The following is a 24,571-nucleotide window of genomic DNA, read 5'->3' as shown; positions in this document are numbered from 1 at the left end:
CAGTCAACGAGAGAGATAATGAGCAATACAGTTCCACGTGGTACTGTCTTTGAAATGTTGGTCCCAACCTGTTGAAAAATGAAACCGTTGGGCCTAAATATGAATCAACTCCAACCGATGGATAGGCCTACAGTCCTTACCACAACCATTTGAAAATAAGAAAACCAACTGAAGTCATAAGACCAGCATCCGTTGAACTTCACAAGCCTACCAATCAGATTTGTGTAAATGTCGCCTATCAAAGAATAGGATCGTGGAACGTTTGGGGACACTGAATGGATCATGGTGTTCTTTTTTTCGGATGACAGCTAGGCGCCATTGGCTCCATTTTAACATCCTGATCATCATCATCATCATCAGTGGTATGACTATGAGGATACACGAGAATGTGATATAAGACGTCGAGACCCCTCCTACGTTTCTGAAGCTGATTGGACTCGCGCAGATACACAGCTATGATTTAATAAACAGATAAGTGTACACATCACTCTGTCCTCGTGGATCTCGTCGTTGCACTGCAGGAGCTTTCCGTATCATCGTTTCGCTCTCACCACTAAGCATCTGCACCCGGGCGCGCGCACGGTCTTCTCCAGCTGTCTCTAACATAATATTCCAATTCGAATATTACCACGTCGGAAAACAGGTAAATATATATATATTTTTTGATAGATGTGTACCGTATTTTTTTTTGTTATAGAGTCTATTTCAAGTTATTCAGAATGTATTTGTCCAGCAATTGGATGGCGGGCGTTTTGCAGGGACATTTGGAGACTCAACGAATCAACTTTGTCTGCAAGCTGAACAACAAAAACATTTCGGACTTTTTCTATAGGCCTATAGCCTACATGATAGCGTAATTGTTGTAGCCTATTCGGAAAACATATCTACAAATCAAATGACTGTCAAGGTTTAGTAATATAGCCTTTCATTTCATAATAAATGGCAAACATTCCGTGCGCATTACGCACAATTTAAAACCAGTTATCACTACATTTTAGAAGAGAAACGAATGTTTAGGCCTGCTGTTGCAGTCTTCTAGTCTATTATTCATTGTGGATTTTCAATGTGTCAAGTCCGTTTCATATTTGGTGCGCGTTTGCTGGTTTCAGCTGAGCTCTAATGAAGCATTTTGCAGTTTGGAAGTTGTTTATTGTAATGCGTCAAACAAATGTATCTCTAAATGTTGATATTATTGTCAACCCAACATCACAGCTTGTCTAGGCTACAGGTGGTGTTAAGAAGATGAAAAACGGATTGTTACTGGTGACTCTGTTCCTCGTCATGAAACTCCGCTCAAGCCAGTCCAGCTGCGAGGAGCCTGCTGCTGGGGCACACAGATCAACTGCTGACTCAGAGGTAAGGAAGTTTCTCATCCAACCGTATCTATTTAACCCTCATATGGTAACGTTAAAAAAAATGTTTTGAGTATAATGGTTTAAAACATAATTGTGAATTCAAAGCAAATTACTGTAGGGATCTGATCAAATTAAAGCCGCATCTGCGGAAAGATAACCTTGTTCACGTGTCATCCCTATTATTATTTTCTTGGGGACTGATTTCATGTCTACGAATGGAAGAAAAACGATGCTTATTAATGACATATCATCATTGTCTTTACAGGATACTCCAGGTCTTGAAAAGCTCAAGCGGTCCATTCTGAAGAGATATAACGACCTGGATTACGACAGCTTCGTTGGGCTGATGGGGAGAAGGGGCGCTGGTAAGCTTCAGCTCTGTCTCTGCATCTTACAATCAATCAATCAATCAATCAATCAATCAATCAATCAATCAATCAATCAAAGTTAAGACCCTCAGCAGACAACAGTTGTCTCGGTGCTTGACTTGGACTGAAATAGGTTCCTGTACTAATTTTGGGTGCCAGTACTGTTTATATTTAAGTGCAGGAGCGCCACTATAGTTTTGAGCTACTATTCTGTAAGAGGAATGGGAGATCAAGCCGTAGATAATTGGAGGTGCAGGTACTCAGCTCTGGTGAGCTCCTGCCCAATTCATGCACTGAGTAATCTGTGATGATGTATAGAGGGGGTTATACTGATACTGTGTCACTGAGACTTCTCTGTTTTGACTAAATTAACAATGTGTCCTAGTCTTTATCTACTCAAATATGTTCAGTGCTGAAGCAGGAGTTCACTGCAGGGAAATTACTTTATTCACAGGACTAATTTACTTTTTATTGAATAAACATTTTTATTGGGTTTTACGCATTTTTTACAATTGACTTGCTTTTTCACAGATATTTATGACCTACCTCCCTCTCCGCATAAAAGTAAGGAATAACCATTGATTTACTGTTTGTTTTACATATCAATAGAAATGTTATTAACTTTAATAGAACAATAACGACAAATTTAATTTCATATACTGCGAACACCGGCATTTGATAATGATTTAAACGTTTTTGTCACAGGAGAGATGGATGATGTCTTTGTTGGGCTTATGGGCAGAAGAAACTTGGAACAAGGTGAGTGTGGGTGGGTGGCTGGGCATGAGAATCTAATCTAATGGTCCTCTGCAGCTCAGCTTGTGTGGCTCAGTTGATAAGAGTGTGGTACTAGCAATAAACACCAAGGTCATGGGCTCATTCATACAGCGATCATATTTTAAGTTGCTTTGGATGAAAGCATCTGCTAAGTGGCATACATTACCTGCAGTCAAATGACCAAAACGCCCTCTAGTGGCCTCATGGTGGAATGTTATTCATATTTTTCATAATTTCATAATTAGTACCTGTTTTTTTACGCTGAAAATCCAGTGTTTCTATGTCAAGCGGTTTTGTTATAATTCAGTCTTCTGTGATGTATATAAAGAGTAGTATTGGGATGCAAACTCAAAATGTAATACATTTCAACTCTATATCTGACATGGTCCAGGTGTCTTCTTTTCTTAAGTCCATAACCATGTGTGTGAGGTGTATACTTTTGTTTTAATGTAGATGTGTTTAAGACTACCAAGAAACACTGTGTGACACTGATTTAGTCCACTGCAGTAAAAGGTTAATTCATCTATACCTCCATAATAATCCAATGTGCAGTGGAGATTTTTCAGCTCAGTGACTCAATGTGTGTTCTCTCTAACAGGTAACATGCGTCCTTTGAGAAAGGAGGCATACCCTGAGACAAGAAGAGGAGGCTTATTCTTCAATAAGTGCAGACTGAGGTGTGTGTGTGTGTGTGTGTGTGTGTGAGGCATTTTCTCTCCCATATCATTTAGTAGACTGCGTGCATTTTATGCTACGTAGGTTTCCATGTATGCCTTAAATACAGTAAATGTATCAGCGTTAGCTCATCTCTCTATGTAGTACGCTCTGAGACAAAAGGTGGTATCTCCAACTTTAAAGGGTTCTACGGCTGTCCCCATAGGAGAACCATTTGAAGAACTGTTTTTGGTTCCAGGTAGAACCCTTTCTACAGAAGGTTCTACATGGAACCCAAAAGGGTTCTCCTATTGGGACAGCAGAAGAACCATTTCGGAAGCCTTTTTTCCCCCTAAGAGTGTAGAATACATTGAATAACAATAAGTTATCAAGTGCTTCATATTTTCTCATGTTCTGCGATAATTAAACAATACTAGAAGCTTTAAAAACACATTCATGAAACTTTACTGATTGTAAATGTATAACTAAAAATCCACTGTTATTGTCTGATCCAGGTTTCGGCGTGGGCTGTAGACAAGACAGTCATCCAGAACCCATCCCTAACATCCAGCCAAGGCAAAACCCCTTTTCAGAAGATTGGAGTTATTATTATACAACACAGAAAAAGACAACTATTTATTTTACAAAACAAAAGTATTTTGCGAAAACATCTATGGAATTTAAACTGACCAAAATCAACCTGCTACTGTAACATGTGCCCTGATGGGTTGTCATAGTAACTAATTGCTATATAATGTATTATCTGAAAGATATCCGTAACAGTCCCATCTGATAAGATCTATTTCTTTACCATATGTTTGTGATTCAAATGAAATAAATAATAAAATGTGGCAACAATACTGACAATTAACTGAAAGATATTTGGTTACAACATTTTAAATCATAGCAACGAGAAAGATGCTTCCATCCGGCACTTTGAATATGTAACCAAAAATGAACATTAAGTAGTACTGTCCAAAAAATACTTTAGTACTGTAGTTATAGTAAGTGTAATCTACCCCACTTTAAGGCCATTCAACTGCTTAGCAGATTATCTAGAATATAGTGGATATTAAAAACATATGGGTATTACATTTGACATGAAACACACTCACACTTAGTTACACCACAGAGCAATGTAATACCATTCAAAAATGTGCTCTATCAGCTTGACCTGACGTCGAAAACCTCATATTCTGACGGAAATTCGACAACGTTAAGAAACGACCATTGTTCAGTGCACGCATATAAAGGTCCCTTCATATCTCTCGAAAAGTGCAATACCAATATAGAATTGAATAGTTATGGACGGTCAATAACGGAACGGAATACAGGAGCACTGTTAGTTGTGGAAATGATGATTTTTTCCGAATCAACTGTAAGACACAGAAATGCTTGATATCATGCTATCGGAAATGTCCAGGTCAGAATGTTTTTATGCAGCGTGGGCTACATGAAGTAAATGATCTAGAAGTTTATACAGATACATGGTCACTAACGGCATACCATTGGAATTCAAACAGAATCTCAGATAAAACAGCAATAGATATCGATAAAAAACAGTTAACACGTTCGAGTAAAAAGTTGTGCAGTATATGGATGAATAAATCCCCTCCAACCAATCAAACCTGAACTGTGGTGGAACTTGTGCACAATGTAGGAAATATCGAACCTGTTCCTGGCGTGACCATTTCACAAGTCCTGTTTCCACCACACACAACAACACACTCCCGTTACCACCTTAAAAACACATTCAAACGCTTCAAATCAAACAGACCCATTGACACCAACGCATGACCACGTTCACGTTCCACTTAAGTGGAAGTTAGGCTTCGGCCCAATGAGAATCACTGCTGTCTCTCCTGTGTGACTGCAGTCCTGTTGTTGTCCATGGGGATTTTACTTCCCCCCGCAGCCCCTTTATATGACACTGCCTCCATTTTGGACTGGTCTCCACCACCAACGACAAGAATACCAGCTGGGATTGTCCCTCTACCAGCTGCCCCCACAGTGGCCCTTTCCGGCTGGGCCAGCCGCTCCACCAGGCCCTGCGGTAGTGGAGGTCTGTAGCGGTATCTGTAGCCGTAGGCACGGAGGTGGTAGGTCCAGTACTCCAGCGTGTACATCAGCTCTGCGTCCACATAGTGGAAGGATACTGCCAGGTCTGAGCAGCACTGGGGACCCTGGGGGAAAATAGCAAACCGACCACTATAAAACATGCTATATGGCCTCCCACTGTATCTTTTGACAGAATCCCACCCGTAAAACATACACCTGTGACATATGCACACGCGTACACACACACACACACACACACACACACACACACACACACACACACACACACACACACACACACACACACACACACACACACACACACACACACACACACAGCAATACAGCTCAGAACACACACGCCTACTCCTCTGTAGCGTACATCAGATAGCTTAAACATCTGTTTAAAACGGACTTTTGGAGTGTTCACTGTCTATTTGACATGCCTGCAAGTATATTTGACTGGGAAAACCTAATAACACACTACCGACAGTCATTGTTAAGCAGAGGAAACACTGGTTATGTTTCCTCCACAAAGACTCCCAAATAACTTGTTTACCCCCAGGTGTATTGTCACGTGCCTTAGTGGTCCCTGCCTGATAGACTCATAATAAACTTGTCTCATTTGCATTGCAAAGCACAATGAATTAGCACAATTATCTGCAGAAAGAAAATGGCAAATGTTCCTACTGTGGACATTGCATTGTCTCCACTGCAATCATCCACTTTAGCAATCATCCACTTTAATGTAATTTCTTTCAATCTATGAAGGCTGTGGAAGGACAGACATCTAACGTTGTCATTTTCACTGTGATATATCCTTTACATAACATGTAGCCTATATTCAGGCTGCTCATCGAAAATAAATGTCAATATTCCATATATTATACCTAGTTTCAGAGACAGTGATGCCCTGGTCAAAAAATGCCCTAACTACACTTTAATAGACAAAAAACCCTTGAGCCACAAATATCCAATTGGTGCACAATAGTGTACAGATGGCCATTAATTGAATTAAAGGATTTTAAGAGAAAACATGTTCAAGCTCTTGGAAAACTGTCTTCCTGACCCAGTTTGACCACCAATTCAACGGTAATCTATTATCTGGGTTCATCTTAAACAGTCTTATACTAGTAAGATAGTGAGGTACTACAGAGAGACAGAGAGAGACTGGAAAGGAAGAAAGAGAGAGAGATGGCGAGAGAGAGAGAGAGAGAGAGAGAGAGAGAAAGAGAGAGAAAAAGAGAGAGAGACAGCAACAGAGAATGACAGAGACAATGACAGAGAGAAAGAGAGTGTGTGAGAGAGAGAGAGAGAGAGAGAGAGAGAGAGAGAGAGAGAGAGAGAGAGAGAGAGAGAGAGAGACTAAGAGCAAGGTGAGCTCTGGCTTGTATCTTATAAATCAGTGAAACTGAAAGCCAACAAAATGAAGGACAACAAGAGAAGGAGAAAGAGAGAGAGCTCAGCAGTGACTGACCTCTACGATGGGGTAGTAGCAGTAGTTCCAGTACCAGAAGCTCTTGGAAAACTTCCCAGTCAGGTGGTGTTCCGGCACGAATGGATGAAACGTCTCACGCTGCAACGTATCCCTCGAGTCCATGGCCAGAACCCCCATCTTCTCCAGACACTGTCCCAGAGCCAAGTCCTCCACAGAGGTGGTATGAGTACACACCTTGGTCTTGAATCCCTCCACGAACCTCCTGAGAGCCTCCTTACTCAACACATACCCCGCTCCGCCACTCATGTACCCCTGCTTGGCGTAGGGCTTGAAGCGCTTGCCGAAGTAGAGGGGCTCCTCGGGTGTGTGATTGGACAGTACCCAGCGGAGGTTGTCCACCACTACAAAGGTGTCGTCATCTGCCTTGAGGAACCAGTCGGCTTCGTTCCCATGATGCTCCAGGGCATAGTGGAAGGCCCGGATGGTCTTCCAGTAGAGCTGGTCGCGGCCCTCCCCTGTCCCCAGCCCTACGGTGGGGAAGTCTGGCGAAGAAGAAGAAGAAGAATGCGTTATTCTCCATTTTCCTACTGTCAGTCAGGCACAAAGCACAGTCAGTCAGGCACAAAGCACAGAGTCAGCCATTGTGCATCACAGCAGTTAGGGTTACGGGCCTTACTCAAGGGAAACAAGGCACGAGATAGCATCTATATAGGATACTTTCAACCAGGGAAACAAGGCACGAGATAGCATCTATATAGGACCAGATGTTTCCCGTTGGTCATGGGATTCAAAGCAGCCCGCCTCAATACTCTCTAGGCTACCTGGCTGGGTACCTACCTGGGTCATCGACAGAGCTCATGAAGACCACCACGTTGCAGTGGCGGCTCCAGGTGGCCTTGACATGGCGGGCCTTTGTCTGCAGGTTACTGGGACCTGTCATCACCCAGCACAGGATGCGCACCTTCTGGTACAACTCATCTGCCACGCGACTGTAGTCACCTGAAAATCATAGCCACACTAGAAACAACTTTAAAGCTGAAATCCTTAAAGCGGCAATCAGCAGTAGAAACAATAACAAAGCGTTGTCCCCACCACTGTTTCGGTAAAAAACTAAGGGTAAAGCTTAGCTAATTCATAGACAGAGCTATAGATGCGAGGAACATCCATGATATAAAAATTATAGTTTTAACCATGTTTTGAGGCTAGATATTGCTTTTTACATGTACTTTGTTTACAAACATTGGCGTAAAACAAGCTTATATTTCGTGTTCTGATGGGTTAACGACAGTTGAACTAAGCTCATAAGGCATTTACAATATATATTCTACAAGAATCAATGGGTACACATCATATAATTTCTAAGTCCAAAAATGAATGTAGGAACTGCTGTTTGCCCATCTAATTGGTAGAACCTCCATGATATTACAACAAACACTGTTTTTTTCCCCCACTGACATCATTGCACGAGCAATAGAAGAGCAGAATATGTACTGCAATTTGTTTTACCAAGCAGCCGGAGGCTCCACAAGTTGATTTTACCAACAAAACAATAACAAAGGCACTGGGTAAGAACAGTGGTGCAGTTTCCCCTTATGGAGGGACACTGTATATTATTCATATTTACATGGGTAGATGTATGTTTTGGAAAGAGTCTTTTTCATAATTAAGTGTCTTAATAATTGTGGCAGCCAAGAGGTTCATTTTCGATATTAAAATACAAAACGTTCACAACACACATCTTTCAAACTTCAACACAGATTTATGAGATCTTCAGAGGCACTCAATTTCCTTTCACTGGGATGGGTCCTGGCCTTATTGGGCCTGTGTACCTGTGTGGTGTGGGACGTTGAGGTTGATGAGGGCTGCTCTCGCCACACTGGCCTGCCTCTCCTCTGCCACCGCTGCTACTGAGCTGCCCTGGACCCCTCCCAGCACAGGGAGCTCCATGCTCCTCTCAAACCATAGCTGTATGTTCACATTATAAATATGGTGTGGTACAAGTTAAAAAAGTTTACTGACTGATAACATCATGACACCATAGCAGCAGTGGAGGCTGCCGAGGGGAAGACGGATCATAATAATGGCAGGAATAGAGTCAATAGAATGGCATCAACCATCAAACACGTGGTTTCCATGTGGTTGATATCATTCCATTGACTCCTATCCAGCCATTATTATGATCCGTCCTCCCCTCAGCAGCCTCTACTGCATAGCAAGCATCAAACATCAACACAGTCAACAGTAACGACAGATGCACTACGTAGGTGCACTAATGCAGGGAGAGAGTACCGTAATTACAGGTGTATACGGCTATCTGAATAATAATTACAGAAGTATATTATTGTAATAATATATGGCTACCTGAATAGTTGATATGGGTGTTTAAGGCCACTAGATTATAGATGGGTACACACCTGGCGCAGGAAGAGGTACAGGCTGAGGGTCCCCACTACAAAACCCAAGTAGAAGCAGAACCTGGAGGCACTCAGACCTTTCATGGTGATATCCTCCTCCTCCTCCCTCTCCTCCTCCTCCTCCTCCTCCTCCTCCTCTCGGTAGTTCCTGGTCCACTCCAATTACAGCATCTCTTTCTGAGATTGGAACGCAACAGGATTGAAAAGGCAGGAAACATATGTCGACCATTTGCTTCACCTATTGTTTTCGTCAGGCTCAAAATATTCAGAATATAGCTGATACTAATCCTCTACTTATCTTGCATGGAACATGATAGTTCTGTCCAACTGTCTGTATTATACACACTGAAGGCCGAGTCAGGGGCCTTGCTCTATTTCGTTTTATTTTCCCAGGTAAGTTGACTTGAGAACACATTCTCATTTACAGCAACTACCAGGGGAGTAGTTACAGGGGAGAGGAGGAGGGATGAATGAGCCAATTGAAAGGTGGCCATGATGTTATGAGGGCCAGATTGGGAATTTAACCAGGACACCGGGGTTAACGCCCCTACTCTTACGATAAGTGCCATGGGATCTTTAGTGACCACAGAGAATCAGGACACCCATTTAATGTCCCATCCAAAAGGCAACCGTCACAGGGCAATGTCCCCAATCACTGCCCTGGGGCATTTTTATTTAACCAGAGTATCTCTACGGATCAATATTTTTGGGGAACTCAGTCGGAGTTTCAACTTACTGTTGAGAGTTAGAATAGTAGAATACACAAGGTGCGATTTCAAAATTTGGTTGTGCATCAGCTAACCTTTTTGAGATTGGTAAATTAGTCTACAGGAATTCTATCTAAATTTGTAGTAATCATGGTGAAATTACCGACTGGGGGGCACCCATTAATTGTATTTGTGACTCTTCATATTAAAAACGACAAACATTTCTCTTCACCCTATGACAAAATGTGTAGAATTGCAGGAAATTAGCTGTAAAACTGCAAATTCTTCTCTCCGCCCCATGGAAAAATGAGTAGAATTGCATGAAATGAGATATAAAATAGCAAAATCAACTCTCTACCCCATTGCAAAATATGTAGATTTGCAGCTAAATGCTTTAAAAACTTAAATGTTTTCTATACGCCCCATGGCAAAATGTGTAGAGAATGTTTTGCTCTCAAGGTGTGGGAAACAAAATGTAGCTTAGGGCCCCCAAAATGGTAGAGCCAGCTCGGACTACATGTGTGGGTATGGATGTGTGTATGCAGACCCTTGAGCCAATGCAGCTTCCCATGATGAGTTCAGATTTTTTTGTGGCACCCATCCCCATCTAAATTGCCAATCTCTGTCCTAGTGAGATAAGGCTATCCTCTTGTTGTATAAATAACTTTTAAATGAGAGTGAAACTACTAGAGTGAAACAGCAAACAGGAGTGGCAAATGTCTCTGTAGTTCCATTGCACTTCTGAAATGTCTTTCTAAATGTCACTTCTGAAATTCTGCTGTAGCTCAATGGATTGCATTATAGCAAATTGGCCACTCCCGTTTGCTGTTTCACTCTAGTAGTGTTGAGGTTATATTGAGGTTAGAGACCGCTAATCGTGGACGAGGAAGTTAAAAATGTACACTAAGTAGGCCAAGCATATCCCCTTAACAGACAGACTGTGCTGCCTGCCTGCCTGCCTTAAAAGCACACAGGACGGAAAAACACGTCCAACACAGTGACAACACAATAATAACACAGGGGCAACATTGTATACAGTTTAGAGCTATCGTCATTTAACCACTATCTTCTGTCTATTATTGATGAGAGTTAAAAGCAGAGTTTAGATTCATTGCAGGATTCCTATTCTTCTGAATTTATATTCTTCAGAGATGAAATACAATTATATTCATAACATTGTCATTTGCCATTTTTACAACGGTAGCCAGTCTTGAATGGAGATTCATTGATACAATGTTACAGAGACCATCAAGACAACATAACCGTGACGCTAATTACGGCTATGATTTTATCACAGTCAATCATCACCGTCAATCATTTGGCTAAAACCATAGCTTTCCAATCAGACAAAAGACATTACATCTCTTTATCACCAGTTATTGTGTCCCAAAATATCAATATCATCATTACCTGTGTTTGTTGATCAGAGTCGCTTGTAGCCAACGTGAGAAGGAAAACCTCTACGTTGAGTGCATCTAGACTACAATGAATTCCAAAAGCCTATTGTTTTTCATACATTTCGAGACTAACCGACGGCATAGAACATTACACCATCAACAGAAAGAGTGGGTCAGTCCTATATTTAAGTTTGCAAAGGCCCCCCGTGTATTCAATCGCTCGGAAAATAAAAGACAACACGAGAAACCCTACTGTAAAATCCACATTCTTCAGCATCACGGGCTAATCTCTGAAACCGCAGCATTTGATTTGTTGAAATTGTACTGCGTGTGGCCTCCTTGCGGTTGAGAGGATCAGCCTGCGGGAGACGCTACACAGAATTAAAAGGATTTTTGAAGCCTGGGTAAAGATCACTTGAAAAAAAAGTGTAGGTTATTTCGCAATTCAAGATTATTTTTAGGTCAGTGAATCTGCGCATCACCTTGTTCAAACCAATAGTCAGAAAATGTACATAATCCATTGGATAATTTCTCAATGTTCACTTATTTTGGAGCTAGTCTGTATTAAATATATACATACAGCAATTAAATCACGAAATTATACCATTTATAAATGGTATAATTATGTGATATGATTGCGGTTGGCAACGCTGCTCTCTCCATCACCCCAAGATGAATTGTTTGACCACTATAGTCTTGCTTAATTAACTACACACTTTACTGCTTTGATTGGTGCAGCTAAACCACAAGTGTCTATCCTATAATGAACATGCACCTGCAAAAGAAAATTCAAGGAACAAAAATATAAATGCAACATGTAAAGTGTTGGTCCCAGGTTTCATGAGCTGAAATAAATGATCCCAGAAATGTTCCATACACACAAAAAGCTTATTTCTCTCAAATGTTGTGCACAAATTTGTTTACATTTCTGTTAGTGAGCATTCCCCCTGATCTCAGCTCGCTGGTCACCATTGCAGCACCCACCTGTAGCACGCGCTCCAGCAGGTGAATCTCTCTGGTCACCCCCAAAGCCAATTCCTCCTTCGGCCGCCTCTCCTTCCAGTTCTCTGCTGCCAGTGACTGGAACGAACTACAAAAATCTCTAAAACTGGAAACACTTATCTCCCTCTCCCAGCTATCAGAGCAGCTCACAGATTACTGCACCTGTACATAGCCCATCTATAATTTAGCCCAAACAGATACCTCTTCCCCTACTGCATTTATTTATTTATTTATTTTGGACCTTTGCACCCCATTATTTCTATTTCTACTTTGCACTTTCTTCCACTGCAAATCTACCATTCCAGTGTTTTACATGCTATATTGTATTTACTTCGCCACCATGGTGTCACATCCTGACCATAGTATGTTGTTATTTTCTATGGTAGAGTAGGTCAGGGCGTGACAGGGGGTGATGTCTATGTTTTGTATTTCTACATTCAGTTTCTAGTTTTGTATTTCTATGTTGGTCTTGTTTGGTATGATCTCCAATTAGAGGCAGCTGGACGTCGTTGTCTCTAATTGGAGGTCATATTTAAGCTGATGTTTGTCCCACCTGTTTTTGTGGGTGATTAGATTTTGTGAGTAGTGTTGGTTTCTCCTCTGCGTCACGGTTTGATGTTTTGTCCTTCAGTTTATTTTGTATTGCATAAAGTTTCACAGTCTAATAAATATTGGTCCGATCCTTTAGACAACTGTGACACATGGCCTTTTTTGTCTTTACCTCCCTTATCTGACCTCATTTGCTCACTTTGTATATAGACTTATTTTTCTACTATATTATTGACTGTATGTTTGTTTTACTCCATGTGTAACTCTGTGTTGTTGTATGTGTCAAACTGCTTTGCTTTATCTTGGCCAGGTCGCAATTGTAAATGAGAACTTGTTCTCAACTTGCCTACCTGGTTAAATAAAGGTGAAATAAAAAAAATACAATTTCTCATTTGCCAAGGTAATCCATTCACTTGACAGGTGTGGCATATCAAGAAGTGGATAAAACAGCATGATAATGACACAGGTGCACCTTGTGCTGGGGAAAATAAAAGGCCACTCTAAAATGTGCAGTTTTCTCACACAACACAATGCCACAGATGTCGCAAGTTTTGAGGGAGCATGCAATTGGCATGCTGACTGCAGTAATGTCCACCAGAGTTGATGGCAGATAATTTTATATTAATTTCTCTACCATAAGCCGCCTCCAACATTGTTTTAGAGAATTTGGCGGTATGTCCAACCAGCCTCACAACCGCAGACCACGTGTAAACATGCCAGCCCAAGACCTCTACATCCGTCTTCTTTAGCTGCGGGATTGTCTGAGATCAGCCACCTGGACAGCTGATGAAACTAAGGAGTATTTCTGTCTGTAATAAAGCCCCTTTGTGGGGAAAAACTGATCCTGATTGGCTGAGCCTGGCTCCACAGTGGGTGGGCCAATACCCTCCCAGGCCCACCAATGGCTGCAGTCCTGCCCAGTTATGTGAAATCCATAGCTCTGGGCCTAATGACTTTATTGCAATTGACTGATTTCCTTATATGATCTGTAACTAACTTACATTTTTGTTCACTATATATTGTTGTGCTGTTGTTGCATTTGTATTGGTGTTTCATGTCCGAATTTCTCAGGGTGTTGTTACATGTCATTTGTGACGTGCATCATGAGCAAAGTCATTGTAGCCTATCATTTCACTTCCCCTTTGAAAACCATGAGCACTGGCTGACTAGGCTTTGCTGTACCGCAGCCGAAGCCTGCCAGCAGCCTACCTACCGAAAGGTTGCATCGTGTCTATTACAATGTACCTGTAGAAAAAAACGCATGTTACTTATGGAAGATGCTAAAACTTTGGCGATAACAATAGATGGCGAAGTTAAATATACTGGTTTCCATCTGTAGCGAAGTTTTCCCTAAATGCTTATGACAAAACCAGCTCCAGAACCAGCCTAGCCAGCTGGCTAATCTTTTGAATACGGTGTAGTAAAAAAAACCCAGCAACAACAGAACATTAGCTAGCTCAATAAGGTTAGCAATATAGCTAGCTAAGGTTAGCATGTTAGCTAGCTAAACTGACAGCTGTCAATTCCTTATTTGTTGGTGTTTCTCCACTCCACATGGAAATCACCACAACATTCTTTCCCACCCCCAATTCGTAAACATGTGTAAGTATCTTGCGTCATTCTTCGGAGGTGAAATCGAAATAAGCATTTCTGCTCTAGAGTAGGAATTATGTTGAAATAGGGGCGGCTTTCTAGGCTAGCCTACTAATCTCAATCAAGTATTTAAAGGTCCATTTGATCACTCTGCCTGCCCTGAGCCTGCCCGCCGTTCTGTACCTTGTTACACCTCCCTGGATTACTGACCTCTGCCTGCCATGACCCTGAGTCTGCCTGCCGTTCTGTACCTTTCGGACTCTGCTCTGGATTAGTGAACTCTGCCTGTTGTTTGCCTGCCCTCCTGTTTTTGTAGTAAACTTTTGTTACGGTCTGCATCTGGGTCTTCTCCTGAGCCTTGACAACATCGTCATATTTAATCCAAGTTGCTATTTCCAAAGCACATCTCTGTTATTTCTTATTAAAAAAATGCAGCATAGCAAATCGAGAGATCCAATCCAACACGTTTTCTTTAAAGATGCAAACGTAGGCCTATCTTTGCTAAAAATGTATTTGACTTATTTAATAACCTCTACAGGATCAGTGTCCTCCCCACGGGACAGTCAAGCTAACGAAGGTTAATGTGGTTAGTATGAGGTTGTAAGTAACATGAACATTTCCCAGGACATAGACATATCTGATATGGGCAGAAAGCTTAAATTCTTGTTACTCTAACTGCACTGTCCAATTTACAGTAGCTATTACAGTGAAAGAATGCCCTGCTATTGTTTGAGGCGAGTGCACAATTATTAACTTGAAAATGTATTAATAAACCAATTAAGTACATTTGGGCAGTCTTGATACAACATTTTGAACAGATATGCAAGGGTTCATTGGATCAGTCTAAGCCTTTGCCCATACACTGCTGCCATCTAGTGGCCAAAATCTAAATGGCACCTGGGCTGGAATAATACATAATGTGTCACGGCTGTTTAAAGGATCGGACCAAGGCGCAGCGTGTTTGTAGTTCCACATCTTTATTAATCCGCGAAACGTAATGCAATACACCAAATACTTGAAATACCAAAACAACAAACCGTGACGCAGAGAGAAAACACACTACTCAAAATATTAACAACCCACAAAACCAAAAGGAAAAACCTCCTACATAAATATGATCTCCAATTAGAGACAACGAGAACCGGCTGCCTCTAATTGGAGATCATCCCAATAACCCCAACATAGAAATAGAAATCTAGAAAACCCACATAGAAACAGAAAACAAGAAAAACACCCCCTGTCACGCCTGACCACTCTACAATAGAAAATGACCTCTTACAAGGGTCAGGATGGGACATAATGGCCTTTCTCTTGCATTTCAAAGATGATGGTAAAAAAAGCATGTTTTTTTTCTTTGTATTATCTTTTACCAGATCTACTGTGTTATATTCTCCTACATTAATTTCACATTTCCAGAAACGTCAAAGTGTTTCATTTCAAATGATATCAAGAATATGCATCAGGGCTGAGGTCAGGGCTCTGTACAGTCCAATCAAGTTCTTCCACACCGATCTTGACAAACCATTTCTGTATGGGCCTCGCTTTGAGCATGGGGGCATTGTCATGCTGAAACAGGAAAGGGCTTCTCCAAACTGTTGCCACAAAGTTGAAAGCACAGAATTGTCTAGAATGTCCTTGTATGTTGTAGCATTAAGATTTCCCGTCACTGGAATTAAGGGGCTAGCCTGAACAATGGAAAACAGCCCCAGACCATTATTCCTCCTCCACCAAAGTGTACAGTTGTCACTATGCATTTGGGCTGGTAGCGTTCTCCTGCCAAGCCCAGATTTGTCCGTCGGACTGCCAGATGGTGAACCGTGATTCATCACACCAGAGAATGCGTTTCCACTGCTCCAGAGTCCAATGTTAGAGAGCTTTACACCACTCCAGCCAACGCTTGGCATTGCACATGGTGATCTTAAGCTTGTGTGCAGCTGCACCGTAATGGAAACCCATTTCATGAAGCTCCCGACGAACAATTCTTGTGCTGATGTTGCTTCCAGAGGCAGTTTGGAACTCGGTAGTGAGTGTTGCAACTGAGGACAGACGATTTTTACACGCTACGCGCTTCAGCACTCAGCGGTCCAGTTCTGTGAGCTTGTATGGTCTACCGGCTCAGTAGATAATTATCCTAGATAATTCCACTTCATTTCCTAGATAATCACGCAGTCTGCTCTGAACAGTGGATGTTGAGAAGTGTCTGCTACTTGAACTCTGTGAAGCATTTATTTGGGCTGCAATCTGAGGTGCAGTTAACTCTAATGAACTTATCCTCTGCAGCAGAGGTAACTCTGGGTCATCCTTTCCTGTGGAGGTCCTCATAAGAGAAAGTTTCATCATAGTGCTTGATGGTTTTAGCGACTGCACTTCAAGAAACTTTCAAAGTTCTTAAAGTAATGATGGACTGTCATTTCTCTTTGCTTATTTAAGCTGTTCTTGTCATAATATGGACTTGGTCTTTTACCAAATAGGGCTATCTTCTGTATACCACCCCTACCTTGTCACAACACAAGTAATTGGCTCAAACGCATTAAGAAGTAAAGAAATTCCACAAATTAACTTTTAAGAAGGCACACCTGTTAATTGAAATGCATTCCAGGTGACTATCTCATGAAGCTGGTTGAGAGAATGCCAAGAGTGTGCAAAGCTGTCATCAAGGCAAAGAGTGGCTACTTTGAAGAATATAAAATATATTTTGATTTGTTTAATGCTTTTTTTGGTTACTACATGATTCCATATGTGTTATATCATAGTTTTGATGTCTTCACTATTATTCTACAATGTAGAAAATAGTAAAAATTTAAAAAAAACCTTAGAATGAGTAGGTGTGTGCAAACTTTTAACTGGTACTGTACAGTAGCAAGAAAAAGTATGTGAACCCTTTGGAATTACCTGGATTTCTGCATAGATTTGTTCATAACATTTAGATCTGTTCTTCGTTTTAGTCACAACAATAGACAAACACAGTGTGTTTAAACTAATAACACACAAATTATTATATTTTTCTATATTGCATACATAATTTAAACATTCACAGTGTAGGTTGGTATGTGAACCCCAAGGCTAATAACTTTTCCAAAACCTAATTGGAGTCAGGAGTCAGCTAACCTGGAGTCCAATCAATGAGACGAGATTGGAGATGTTGGTTAGAGCTGCCCTGCCCCATAAAAAAACACTCACAAAATTAGAGTTTGCTATTCACAAGAACATTGCCTGATGTGAACCATGCATCGAACAAAAGAGATCTCAGAAGACATACGATTGAATTGTTGTTGACTTGCATAAAGCTGGAAAGGGTTACAAAAGTATGTCTAAAAGCCTTGATGTTCATCAGTCCATAGTAAGACAAATTGTCTATAAATGGAGAAAGTTCAGCACTGTTGCTACTCTCCCTAGGAGTGGCTGTCCTGCAAAGATGACTGCAAGAGCACAGTGCAAAATGCTCAATGAGGTTAAGAAGAATCCTAGAGTGTCAGCTAAAGACTATGATTTGTAAAACACTAAACAAGAATGGTGTTCATGGGAGGACACCACGGAAGAAGCCACTGCTGTCCAAAAACTTTATTGCTGCACGTCCGAAGTTCGCAAAAGAGCACCTGGATGTTCCACAGTGCTTCTGGCAAAATATTCTGTGGACAGATTAAACTAAAGTTGAGTTGTTTGGAAGGAACAGACAACACTATGTGTGGAGATAAAAAGGCACAGCACACCAATATCAAAACCTCATCCCAACTGTAAAGTATGGTGGAGGGAGCCTTATGGTTTGGGCTGCTTTGCTGCCTCAGGCCTGGATAGCTTGCTGTTATCAATGGAAAAATGAATTCCCAAGTTGATCAAGACATTTTGCAGGAGAATGTTAAGCTATCTGTCCATCAATTGAAGCTCAACAGAAGTTGGGTGATGCAGCAGGACAACGACCCAAAACACAGAAGTAAATCAACAACAGAATGGCTTCAACAGAAGAAAATACGCCTTCTGGGGTGGCCCAGTCAGTCCTGACCTCAACACGATTTAAAATGCTGTGGCATGACCTCGAGAGCGGTTCACACCAAACATCCCAAGAATATTGCTGAACTGAAACAGTTTTGTAAAGATGAATGGTCCAAAACTCCTCCTGACCATTGTGCAGGTCTGATCTGCAACTACAGAAAATGTTTGGTTGAGGTTATTGCTGCCAAAGGCGACCAGTTATTAAATCCAAGGGTTCACATACTTTTTCCACCCTACACTGTGAATGTTTACATGGTGTGTTCAATAAAGACATGAAAACGTATAATTGTTTGTGTGTTATTAGTTTAAGTAGACTGTGTTTGTCTATTTTGTTTTACTTAGATGAAGATCAGATCAAATTCTATGACCAATTTATGCAGAAATCCAGGTAATTCCAAAGGGTTCACATACTTTTTCTTGCCACTGTATATGTGTATAAATGGTTTGAATAGACTGTATGGACAGTATATATTGGATGAGCCTTGACTAGAATACAGTATATGCATATAAAATGGGTAAAACAATATGTAAACAGCAGTCTCAAAGGTGCAAGGTAGAGTACTGGGTGGCAGCCGGCTAGTGACAGTGTCTAAGATGCAGGGCAGGGTAACGGGCGGAGGCTGGCTAGTGTTGGCTGTTCAACAGTCTGATTGCCTGGAGATAGAATCTGTTTATCAGTCTCCTGATCCCAGATTTAATGTACCTATACTGTCTCCAACTTCTAGATGGTAGCAGGGTGAAAAGGTTATGGCTTGGGTGGCTGAGGTCCTTGATGATCTTCTTGGCCTTCCTATGGCACTGGGTGCTGTAGATGTCCTGGAGGAAAGGCAGTGTGCCCCCAATGATGCATTGGATTGACCGCACCACCCTCTGGAGAGCCCTGCGGTTGTGGGTGGTGCAGTTGCTGTACCAGGTGGCATTACAGCCCGACAGAATGCTCTCGATGGTACATCTGTACAAGTTTGTGACAATCTTGGGGGCCAAGCTGAATTTATTTAGCCTCCCCTGCAAACAATAATGAGTAGTTAGGACGTCCCCAGGATATCATGGTCGCTTAAAGTCGTCAGGACGTTGCGTCATGGTCCCCTGGAGGTTTTGTCTAGTTCCCGGTTGTTTTTAGGAAATTCTTGGCATGTTGTCTCATGGTCCCCTTGGAGTTGTTTGTCTAGTTCCCGGTTTGTCCCGGGGACGTCAGCTGATGGCTGCTAAGAAACGTTCTCCCCCCAATTTTTTTATTTTACCCAGGGCAAACACACCTTAGTTTCATCACACATCACCCCTTGTTACTGTTGCCAAGCCCATCAAGGCCCTGATTGGTGAACCACTGATCCAGGCACAGCTGTTTGTCTTTTGGCATTGCTAGGGACACCCACACACACAAACAGTGCTTTTAACATAGTGTTTTCAACTTACATATATTACACACTTTGACATACATGATTACAGTAACCAGGTTTCCATTCAACCTTTTTATGCGAGTAAAGTACATGTCAGATAAAAAATGTCACGACAGGGTTGATGCAAACAGGTAATATGTCAATAAACTTTCCAAATGTCAACAAAACTAAATACGCTAGACAAGGTGGGATCTTTTTGTGTCGGTAAAATTAATTATGCGCGAAATGGTGGTCGATACTCCTTTATGCGCAAATATTGACATAATAACAATCAAACTGGAAAAAAACTTGGAACCACGTGATGATATTGTGTCATCCTCCCACTGAGACTCGGGAAAGCATGCCATTTAATAGGCTACATATAAAATAAGTTGTGATGAATGTGCATGGTGATGAGGTTGATGCTCTTTTCCAATAAATATTATTCTTATTCTGATGACATGATCATCGATGCTTGGCTGCCGTTTGACAAATAATCTTGCTTTTTATCCCATAATAATCTCATCATGTAGGCTATACCCGCAATGTATCTGCAAGCTGTTGGCTAGAGCGCACGTGCCAAGGCCAGAGTTGGCACATTCGCTACATAACGCAACATGTTTTGTGACAAACCATCAGTAGAGTTGAAAATATGACGGAAACCCATTTAACTTGTATTTTTAATGGGAATTTCAACTGCAAAGGTTATTTTATGTGCACTACGTCATCACGCACAGCTCTTTAAGTCAATTTAATGAAGTAGCTTCTTTGGTGGGAAAATTAAGCTGTTTTGATGCACATTTTAGAATATTCACATGAAAATATGTTGCTAATTGGATTGAAACATTATTGAACATGTCCTCACCTGGGATTTGAACTCACAATTTCTTGGTTTATGATATTCCAATTTTCCTGCTAGGCCACCATGTCTGTATCAATGACTGATTTTACCTGTAGGCCTATTCTTACACTTTGCACTTCAAAGTAAATCTCATCTCTGTAAAAAAAATACTCTGAAGAAAAGGTATTATATTTATCATAGTGATTCAGGAGTAACATTAACGTTACACAAATAAAGCGAAGCCAGTTCAGAAAGGGAACTGGAGTGCCTGCCTCAGCTGACCCATCAGCTGATATTACACCAATTAGATGCTAGTAACAATCACGCCTACCTTATTTGGCGGTCCATTTAAGCTGACCACATCCTGCTACTGCTACAGTAGTATGCGTTTGCTTCTTTTGCTCCCACCACCACCCCAGTCTTCACCTGTTAGGTTCGGTTTTCCTTCTGGGGGATTGGCATAGCTTTGACAGCCTGTGAGAAGAGCCCTGTGGCTTCAGGCTATTCTGAGTAAATCTCAGCTCTGTTTAAAGTAGACTCAAGAAAAACTATTTTATTGATCATAGTGATTCGGGAGTAACATTAAAACAGGGTAAAATGCCCCACCAACATTAGACCACTATACAGAAATCCCCAAATTTGCTGAAATAAGTAAATCAAATCAATGACGATAGAATAGTCAGATTAATACCTCTAAATAAAAGCCTTTGGGGGGGTTCTACTAAGCTAACATATGGAGTTGTTTTAAGATGGTCATAGATTATCATTAAGCTAACTGATTTAGAATTGTAGGACCCCTTTATCCTGTTGGGGCTAGGGGGCAGTATTTGCATGGCCGGATAAAAAACGTACACGATTTAAACTGGTTACTACTCTTGCCCAGAAACGAGAATATGCATATAATTAGTCGATTTGGATAGAAAACACTCTAAAGTTTCTAAAACTGTTTGAATGGTGTCTGTGAGTATAACAGAACTCATATGGCAGGCCAAAACCTGAGAAGATTCCATACAGGAAGATCCCTGTCTGACAATTTGTTCTCCTTCTGTGGCATCTCTATCAAAAATACAGCATCTCTGCTGTAACGTGACATTTTCTAAGGCTTCCATTGGCTCTCAGAAGGCACCAGAAAGTGGAATGACGTCTCTGCAGTCTCTGGGCGAAAAACAGCAGGAGTTTTTGTGAGTGGTCAGGCAGGGAACAATGACACTGGAGATGCGCGTCCACGAGGCGACTCCATGTTTTTCTTTCAGTCTTTGAATGAATACAACGTCGCCCGGTTGGAATATTATCGCTATTTTATGAAAAAAATAGCATAAAAATTTATTTTAAACAGCGTTTGACATGCTTCGACGTACGGTAATGGAATATTTTGATTTTTTTTGTCACGAAATGCACTCGCGCATCACCCTTCGGATACTGACCTGAACGAACGAACAAAACGGAGCTATTTGAATATAACTATGGATTATTTGGAACCAAAACAACATTTGTTGTTGAAGTAGAAGTCCTGAGAGTGCATTCTGACGAAGAACAGCAAAGGTAATCCAATTTTTCTTATAGTAAATCTGAGTTTGGTGAGGGCCAAACTTGGTGGGTGTCAAATTAGCTAGCCGTGATGGCCGGGCTATCTACTCAGAATATTGCAAAATGTGCTTTCGCCGAAAAGCTATTTTAAAATCTGACACCGCGATTGCATAACGGAGTTCTGTATCTATAATTCTTTAAATAATTGTTATGTTTTTTGTGAACGTTTATCGTGAGTAATTTAGTAAATTCACCGGAAGTTTGCTAATTCTGAACATCACATGCTAATGTAAAATGCAGGTTTTTGATATAAATATGAACTTGATTGAACAAAACATGCATGTATTGTATAACATAATGTCCTAGGAGTGTCATCTGATGATCATCAAAGGTTAGTGCTGCATTTAGCTGTGGTTTTGGTTTTTGTGACATTATATGCTAGCTTGAAAAATGTGTGTCTTATTATTTTTGGCAGGGTACTCTCCTGACATAATCTAATGTTTTGCTGTCGTTGTAAAGCCTTTTTGAAATCGGACAATGTGGTTAGATAAAGGAGAGTCTTGTCTTTAAAATGGTGTAAAATAGTCATATGTTTGAAAAATGGACGTTTTTGGATTTTTGAGGAGTTTGTATTTCGCGCCACGCCCATCATTGGATATTGGAGCAGGTGTTCCGCTAGCGGAACGTCTAGATGTAAGAGGTTAACCTTTAATTCCTCCCTCTCGGAATAGTCAGACCTATTATTTTTTCCTCCCTTTGATCTCCACTATCCCTCTGTAACGTATTTTGATAGGCGATCTATATTCATACCATTACGTCTCTGACCTAGTTTAAACCTATCTATAGAGGTGATCTTTTATCGAATATTAGTCTCACACGTGAGCAAATTAATGTTTATGTGTCTGGATGATTAATATTTCTATCACTACTTATAGACAATAGAGTATTAGGTCTTACACACATACGATTTAACACTTCTTATGACTTTTGACTCAGTTAATATCTCATTTCACACACTCTATTTTTAGGTTACCCTCATATTTCCAATCGTTATTACTTTATATTTCGCCTTCTATATTACGTTTTCATAGTACTCCTTTGTCCCATAGGTTTTTGGTGTTAATACCTCTTTCTGAATCTCTTTCAACCCAGGGTAGTTTATTTTTAGTAATGGCCTCAACTAATACGAGTCATTACGGACCCGTCCGATTCCGTTACACTCCTTTCAATGATCTGCTACCCAATGCCGCCACCACTAACATATATACTTTTGTAATTAAACTTTCTCTATGTTAGATTCTATGGACAGTATACCAGATACCATTCACTCCAGTTTGGTTTAAGAATCAAGCATTTTCCCACTCTATTTTGACTAATGCAAAGTACATTTTTTAAGCGAGTTTGTTTTTAACTTAACCCCCAAACAAATGAATGAAGATTACTGACCTTTTCTTTGCATCTGAGGTATAATTTTGGTTAGCTCTCATCACCGTTTACTCTCATGTTCCAGTTCGCCACTGGCCTGAAATTAACCCTCAATATTAGAGGGTAGGACTTTGTTTTTTACGGATGTTTCATCCGCCTGTGCACAGTTTTCAGTGTCCCCTGGAACGACAGTCAACAGGTATATGAGATCCGCTCGAAGGACCAATTGTTACGGGGATTTCGAATCCCAATGCTAATAATTACCAATCAATAAGCCTTGACTAATCCCCAAGGTTTGTAAGACACTGGGTTAATAATAATTAGGCAAGGACTCAGCTTTCTGCAAAAGGTCTGTACAGTTTATTCAGAGAACGTTCTAAAGTCAAAAATTAGGACTCAGTCCTTTTATAATCCACACACATATTCCTATCTTTAGACCACTCCCTTCTCAAACAACCAGTACTTTTCCACTCACCACAAAGAACCATAAAGTTTACCACATTCTTCAAGGCTTTCACCTCCCCTCCCCCTTTATGACCCTCTTGGTTTGAAACCTCTCCAATGTTTCTCAAACCTATCACCCCCTATCCTACCATTTAAGAGTGGAACAATTTAGTCATTATTCTAACACATACAAATTATTCTAACAAGTGGGCAGATGCTCACGTTCGACGGCCACTGGCACTCTGGAGAAGTGTGCTCTTCAAGGATGAATCCCAGTTTCAACTGCACCAGGCAGATGGCAGACAGAGTGTATCGCATCATGTGGGCGGTTTGCTGATGTGAACATGGCCCCATGGTGGAGGTGATTTTGAGCTGAGAATGTTGTTAGCTCTCTAGACCAGGGTCATTCAAATCTTATTCTACAAGGTCCGGAGCCTGCTGGTTTTCTGTTGAGTGAATTGCACATACCTGGTGTCCCAGGTCTAAATCAGTCTGTGAAAAAATGCAGTGGAAAATGCAGTGGAGCTGGCATGAAATGGGAAATGCTTACTTAACCTACAGTGTAGTTCAAGAAATATAGATATTTACTAAATAACAATAAAAAGTAAGACAGTAGAATTACATTACAATCACGAGACTACAGAATATACAGGGGA

The 24,571-nt window shown here is 41.0% G+C and overlaps 2 protein-coding genes across 3 annotated transcripts; one reads left to right on the top strand and one right to left on the bottom strand.

Annotated features, from left to right (window-relative positions):
- The first annotated feature begins 235 nt into the window (after positions 1–235).
- On the top strand, positions 236–4,014 carry LOC106567040 (uncharacterized). The gene is made up of 7 exons (XM_014135859.3): positions 236–643; positions 1,213–1,356; positions 1,621–1,720; positions 2,255–2,287; positions 2,429–2,482; positions 3,099–3,177; positions 3,670–4,014. Exons 2-7 carry the CDS (start codon positions 1,243–1,245, stop codon positions 3,686–3,688), a joined length of 399 nt encoding a protein of 132 aa, XP_013991334.1. The 5' UTR covers positions 236–643; positions 1,213–1,242; the 3' UTR covers positions 3,689–4,014.
- Positions 3,778–23,713, bottom strand: LOC106567039 (glycoprotein-N-acetylgalactosamine 3-beta-galactosyltransferase 1-B). Of its 2 annotated transcripts, none has more exons than XM_014135857.3 (6): positions 23,493–23,713; positions 9,065–9,241; positions 8,480–8,615; positions 7,488–7,649; positions 6,690–7,192; positions 3,778–5,337 (listed from the first exon to the last, which is right to left on the bottom strand). In XM_014135857.3, exons 2-6 carry the CDS (start codon positions 9,146–9,148, stop codon positions 5,002–5,004), a joined length of 1,221 nt encoding a protein of 406 aa, XP_013991332.3. In that variant the 5' UTR covers positions 9,149–9,241; positions 23,493–23,713; the 3' UTR covers positions 3,778–5,001. The 2 variants fall into 2 exon arrangements, with proteins under 2 accessions (XP_013991332.3, XP_013991333.1); XM_014135858.3 differs by lacking the exon at positions 23,493–23,713 and adding an exon at positions 11,182–17,148.
- Positions 23,714–24,571: the final 858 nt, after the last annotated feature.

The sequence above is a fragment of the Salmo salar genome, chromosome 13 (genome assembly GCF_965601325.2).
Source record: "Salmo salar chromosome 13, fSalSal1, whole genome shotgun sequence".
NCBI classification, from domain to species: Eukaryota; Metazoa; Chordata; class Actinopteri; order Salmoniformes; family Salmonidae; genus Salmo; species Salmo salar.
This window is presented reverse-complemented; position numbering and strand designations above follow the sequence as displayed.